The 6,952-nt window shown below is 39.2% G+C and overlaps 1 protein-coding gene across 1 annotated transcript; it reads right to left on the bottom strand.

Moving 5' to 3' along the window:
- Positions 1-1,964: 1,964 nt before the first annotated feature.
- LOC123600415 (olfactory receptor 51B5-like) lies at positions 1,965-2,933 on the bottom strand. Its single transcript, XM_045482478.1, has one exon. It carries the CDS (start codon positions 2,931-2,933, stop codon positions 1,965-1,967), a length of 969 nt encoding a protein of 322 aa, XP_045338434.1.
- Positions 2,934-6,952: the final 4,019 nt, after the last annotated feature.

Here is a 6,952-nt window from a genome sequence, read left to right as displayed (position 1 = left end):
TTTTCCAAACCTTATTCATTCCTTTTCATATTCCCTGCAATACTGCCTGTGAAGTACAGAATCCCAGAGGCATAATCTCTCTGATTTGGGAAGACTTCCCATCTCAGGTAGTGAAAGCCTTTCTTTGATGTAGTGTTTCCTGACAAAGGTCACACCATCAGTGCCTGTCTCTTGTGGGTCACAGAGCTCAATCTTCATGAGACTATGTGTTTTGAAGATATTGGGACAGCTTCTCATTAGTAAAAAATCTAACTTTTTTAAGTTAAAATATTTTCCTCTGGCCTTACCTGGCAATGTTCTCAGCTCTGGCGTCATGCAGTTTTTTAAGTCATATTAAACCCCATAATATTTTTGATGTGTATGAAGGTAACATTCAGGCATTCTAGGTACCTTCATTGAGATTAAGAGAAGTCTTTTTCTTGGGAATTGTTTACTATTTGTTGTTGTTGGTCAGCAAGAGAAAGAAAATAAAGGGTAGGCATGGGCAAGGAGATAATCAAGGACATAGTTCCAGCTGGAGTTTAGCTTTAGGAAGGAAAGAGTTGGTATTGGCCTGTGGTCTGCTTCCTGGGGAGCAGGGGCCATAATCTTCGTGAAGCAGTTCCAATTGACTTGAGAATAATAACCTGAAGTAAGCAGCAAATGTGAGTGATGTGAGTAGCTAACATGCATAAGGGGCGAAGAGTAGGTACACAGTTCTGTAAAGTGACATGGACAAAGCCACCAATCACATCAATAGCATCTTCTGTATATTCTTTCTCCTGACTCATCTACTTCCTTCTTTGCCCCAGTTGTAATGTAATGTAATGTAATGTAATGTAATGTAATGCAGACACAGCGTCCACCCTGGGAGGATATTTTGACTTGAGTCACATTCTCTTCCCAACTCATCAGAAAATCTCAAACAAAATGTGCAAATCTATTCCTTCAATCCCTCAAGTTTTGTTCATAATAAAAGGAGGGAGGGAAAAAAACATTTCTTCCATTCAGACAGACCAGTTAGCCATTGGTAGATGTTCTGGAGATGGTACCAACATCAGAGCTAACAGTGGAATAGAAGGATATGAATGAGGGCAAAGATGGAAGGGAACACTGACTATGTCTATTTCCTCTTTTTTCTCCATTGTTCCTCTTATCACAAACTAGTTTTTCATAAGTTAGCAGTGTCTTGGGAAATAAATACAAGCTTATTTTTTTAATATTTTTTTAAATATTTATTTTTGAGAGACAAAACACAAGCGGGGAGGGGCAGAGAGAGAGGGAGACACAGAATTCAAAGCAGGCTCCAGGCTATGGGCTGTCAGCACACAGCCTGACATGGGGCTCGAACCCACAAACTGTGAGATCATGACCTGAGCCGAAGTCAGACACTTAACTGACTGAGCCACCCAGGTTCCCCAAGCTTATAATTCTTGAGACAAATTCATGGTCATTTGATGGAGAGGGGAGGAATCAATGATATGGTTGGGATGATAAGTGATTACAGCACTGAGTGAGGAAGAATTCATACTTCTTTACTGGAAAGTTACAGAACATCAGTGGTCAGACATACAGGTTCCCACAATTTGTGTGAATTCTGTGGAGCAATTCATGGGAATGACATTGTATATAAACAGACCAAACTTTATTTCATGCAAACCAACTCATTATTTTATATCCTTATAACTCTGTTCCTATCTGCCACCTTTCTAAAACCTTAAAGATACGTATTATAAATACATTATAGACACAACTATAAACACCCATGGTGTTGTTATCACAAAAATTGAGTGGCAAACAGATATTCAGTATACAGTAATTTTCTTTAAAAAGAATGGCACAAACTAGATTAGACCAAAGACCTGAGCTTACAGAGATACTATAGGGAAATTTTTAGCTCTACTTTGGCAATTATTTTACCAAGAGATTTGATCATGGGTGTTTGATATGAGATTTCTTTGCTCCACTGCCAAAACCCAGATTTCTTACATTCTGTGCGAGGGACTATGATGGCTAGTAAAAAGGTGAAGAAAGCCACTCCGGATCTGCTTGGTCTTGACACTATAGATTATAGGATTCATTAGTGGAGGGAAAAGAAAATATACATAGCTCATAGTGAGGTGGACAATATGTGGAACCTGCTTCCCAAACCGATGAATCAGAGACAATCCAATGACTGTGACATAGAAAACCAGGACACAGCAGATATGGGAGACACAGGTGTTGAAGGCCTTGGCCCTCTCTTCTTTGGAGGCAATTCTCAGGACACTTTTGAGTATCAATACATAGGAGATGAGGATAATCAGAGAATCCAGCACAAATATAAAGACTACAAGCACAACTGGATACAGTCGATTGAAGGTGGTGTCAGCACAGGCCAGTTTGATGACATCCTGGTGAAGGCAGAATGCATGAGAGAGGACATGGGAATGGCAATAGGGAAAAAAATAAAGGGGTACAATTGGAGGGATAACAGATACAAACCCCCTCAGCAGAACTCCCAGTCCAATTTTCAACACTTGAGTATAAGTGAGTATGGAGGTATATCTAAGGGGGTTGCGAATGGCAATAAAACGATCATAAGCCATAGCAAGCAAAACACCAGACTCTACAAAGGCAAGTGAGTGTATAAAGTAGGCTTGAGAAAAACAGGCTACTTTCCCAATCTCCCTGTGATCCAACCAGAGGACTCTGAGCACCGTAGGCATCGTGGTCAAGGTCAGCCCTAAGTCTGTGGCTGCTAGCATGGCCAGGAAATAGTACATAGGTTCATGAAGATTGTGATCTTCCTTAATGAGAAGGAGGAGGGTGCTGTTGCCTAAAAGGACAGAGATGTAGATGAAAAAGAAGGGTGTGGAAATCCAGTGGTGAGCTGCCTCCAAGCCTGGAAAACCAGTCAACAGGAAGGAACTGGAATTGCCGTTCGGCCTCTTGTCGGGTTTATCCAAAGACATGTCTTTTTTTTCTGTTATTACCACAGAAATACAGCTCCACTTTCAAGGTATCCCTCCAACTATATTGTCTCAGAATTCTTTCTTAAAGGTAATAATGACATCAATATAAGCTATTGTTTCTCAAAACATATTCTCAAAACAAGTTGTATCTTCTGTGTTCTTAACTGCATATTCCTGGGACCATCCCTTACCTACTTAATTAAATCCTTGGTGTTTCATATGGTCATCTGCATTTTAACAGTCTCCCCAGGAAATGTTTAATCCATACTACATTTAGAAACCATCTATATCAACTATTCAGACTTCACAGAAAAAAACCCTATTTGGTGGATTTCAAGGAACCCAACCTTGACCTAACTATACTTGTCTTCATGGTGATTCCTAACTCACATTATCCTGTATATGTGTGACTTTGAATTCTCAACAAAAGTTCCAGGGGTCTAAGAGAAAAAAAAGGCATGGAAAGAAAAGCTGTACCACTGCCACTGTTGCTAAGGAGCAGACAGATACGAGGAAGAGGTGCTGTGCCTTCCCAATTCATGGATCTGTGTTGGAAAAACAAACATTACATTTTAATTAGCCTCCCCCTGGATACTACATAACTTTTAAATATCACTACAATAGCCTAATTTTAAGTTAGATAATTATAGACCCTGGAGCTGGAATAAATGCTTAGGCAAGCCAAGGACATGGCTCATCATTGACTTTATCCTTCAGTTTGAAAAAAAAATTATCTTATTTCCATGTAATTTCTTTCTCCTTCCTCATTATTTTTCTGTAGACCCACCCTAGTAACTCCCTAAAACCTGATTTCTCCCCTTTCAAGCTCTCCATTTGTGTTATACATCCACCTTCTTGATCTCCTTCCTTCTATATCCAGCCGTGGGCTTCTGAACCTGTCCTACCCGTAATAAATGAGAGCCCTTCTGCTGCTTAAATAGAATTGCCTGTTAGTGGAAGGAAGAGTTATGTCCCTTAAGAAGGTTTCATTGTCTCTTCTGCTACTAGATTATGGACTACTTGAATATAGAAACTATGTTTTATTTGCCTTACTTAACACCTAGTGAAGTACCAAACATGTTGTATATACATACACACATATTACATACATACATCAATTATATGTAAATACATGTATACATACATACACATATACATGCATACACATACATTTATACAATTATGCATATATACACTAATTCACCCAATATGTTTTCAGCATCCACTATGTGATAGGGATGGCATATTAAGTACTGGGATTAAATGTTAATAAGACAAAGTCATGGATTTTATAAGCCATAAATTAGGTTAGAAAATAAATAAGAAATATTTAGATAAATATAAGTGCAATTTTAAAATAAAACAGCACTATTTAATAGAGATTGATTGGGATGATATTGCATACAGTTTATTAATTTGGATGATCTGTCTCTGAGGAGGTGACATTTGAGCTAAAACCTGAATAACAATGAAGGTTGGCCATATGAATATCTGGAGGAAGACTCTTCCATTTAAAAGGGAAAATTAGCATGTCTGTAGCTTGGTGAGCAAACAAGACAGAGACAATAGGTACTTTCAGAGACCCAGGTGGTGGTCAAGGGCCTTATAGATAACATAGGGCCTTATAGACAACACTGGAACTCTATTTTACTACAAATGTGATGAAAACACATTGGACAATGTAAAAATCACAGTGGAGGAGGGCATAGTGACATACTGAAATCTGCATTCTTTTTTTTTTTTTCCAACGTTTTTATTTATTTTTGGGACAGAGAGAGACAGAGCATGAATGGGGGAGGGGCAGAGAGAAAGGGAGACACAGAATCGGAAACAGGCTCCAGGCTCTGAGCCATCAGCCCAGAGCCTGACGCGGGGCTCGAACTCACAGATCGCGAGATCGTGACCTGGCTGAAGTCGGACGCTTAACCCACTGTGCCACCCAGGTGCCCCTGAAATCTGCATTCTTAAATTATCAGTTGGAATGCTTTGTGAGGAATGGATAATCAAGCAAGATCCAAGAAAGGATAGTAGTTAGAACACTATCAAAATAATCCAAGCTGGGGATGGTGATTATGACTAGGAAAGCAGTGGAAATAAAGAAAATTTAAACAGATATAGATACATTTTTTAGGTGGTACCAAGATTTGCTGATATATTGGAAATGGGAATGAGGGAGAAACAAAATAAGACTGGCTCATTTCTTTGTGTGTGTGATTTATGGCTTGAGCAAATGGGAGGATGGTGAAGTCATTTCCTCAATGGAGTAAGTCTGAAAGACATATATTTACTCACAAGGAAATCAAGAGTTATCAGTAAATATGGTTGAATTGGAGCAAATGGATGTCCTTTTTTTTTCTTTTTACATACCAGAACAGTTTATTCAAGCTTTTTCCTAACTTAAAAAAAGATATTCTCATTCAAGTATGCTTCTTTGAAGTTATTTTGCCAGTGGAAACCACCACCCTTAAGATGTTCTCAAAGAAAACCATCCTCTTACCTTGTACCTGTACAGATGACATTGAACTGCAAGCTTCTAGCAATGAAGTGGTGCCAGACAACTGGGCATGAGATGTGGATTTAGCCCTTTGGGGCTGACACTAAGCAACATAAAATTGGCAGAATCATTTCTCACTCTCCACACTCTGTCTTCAGGATTAAGATACATAAATTTAGAGTTTATTGAAAATATAATGAGTATTGTTTATTTTTCAGTCACTGGATACAAAGATAATCCCACATAGGTGTTCCTCTTCTTAGGTATTCTAAATACAACCTCATTCCCCTTACTTCTCTGACTCTTAAGCAATGATCTTAACCCAATGTCTTAAGGCAATTTTGTGAAGAATTCTCATTGTAAAAGAATATGTAACACAGTAATATAAATCACAATAAAGCTACTCAAAATGGAGGAGAACCATTCCTATTTTTCCAATAACCTTCAATTCACTTTCCTCTTCTCTATTTCCAAGAATCCCATTCAGATCTAACTTGTACTTGGTGCTATGAGAAATTCACATGTCTTCAGCTAGGAGCTTCTCTTAGTTTCTGAGAAGAACATTGAGGAATGATTCAAAAGCTGAGTAAAGACCATAGGGGAGGAAAGAGGTTATGAAAATTTGAAATAGCACTAAGAAGAAGAATATATAGTTGACTAAATTCAGGCAATCTTCTACCATTTACAGTTATAACCATTCTCTACCTCATTTCAATATCGTGTGGGATTAGAGGTGCCTCTGTGATCATCCCCTAGAAAGGACAGGAGACATGTGAGAGGGCCAACCATATTCATACCATGGAGCACGGCAGGTGTCTCCTATGCCCAGATACCTTTCCAAGTGCTACCAAATTCACTGAGATCTGTGCACTCATAGAGAGCCATGAGCTATAAAAATCCTTTCCTTCTTCTTCCCTCTGTTTTCTCTCTAGATAAGCTTATAGAGGAGTGCCCTAGTACCCTTTCCTATATATGCTGGGTGTTTGCCCATACTCACATGCTGCCTCGCTTGGATGTTAGGGATAAAGAACGGGGTTCTTGGGTCCTGCCTGAGGACTCAGATCACATGGCTCCTTTTCAGAGTCAGTTAAGAGATGCAGTCAGTTGAGGCTATTAATGAAGAAAGCACCTCCCCAGAGTTTTCCCTTTTCCAGCCACTGTAGCTCTTAAAAAGCATTTTCTCTATCTTAACCCCTCCTGCGAAGGAGATGGAATATTTAACTAATCTCTCCAAGGTCTTAAAGCATCTTCTCCCAACCAGGTAAGGGGTTAACAGAGCCTCAGGTGGCAGCTTTATGTGTGAGAAATCAGAGTGCTTGTCTTTGTGGCCCCAGCAGACCTTGGTATCACCTATGGGAGACCATTTATCCTCCACATCTACTTCAAAGGTCAAATCTCTCCCAGTTGATCTCAGGAGAAAACTTAATGCATCTTATTAGCCTAAGGCTTTTGAAATAATTATATTTTCTGCTTGGTTTATCTCAAAGCTAGCTTGAAAGTGGAAAATTAGGTAGACTGGAGTCAA

The sequence above is a fragment of the Leopardus geoffroyi genome, chromosome D1, assembly GCF_018350155.1.
Source record: "Leopardus geoffroyi isolate Oge1 chromosome D1, O.geoffroyi_Oge1_pat1.0, whole genome shotgun sequence".
Taxonomy (NCBI): Eukaryota; Metazoa; Chordata; class Mammalia; order Carnivora; family Felidae; genus Leopardus; species Leopardus geoffroyi.
The sequence above is the reverse complement of the archived record's forward strand: the minus strand, read 5'-3'. Positions and strand labels throughout refer to the sequence as shown.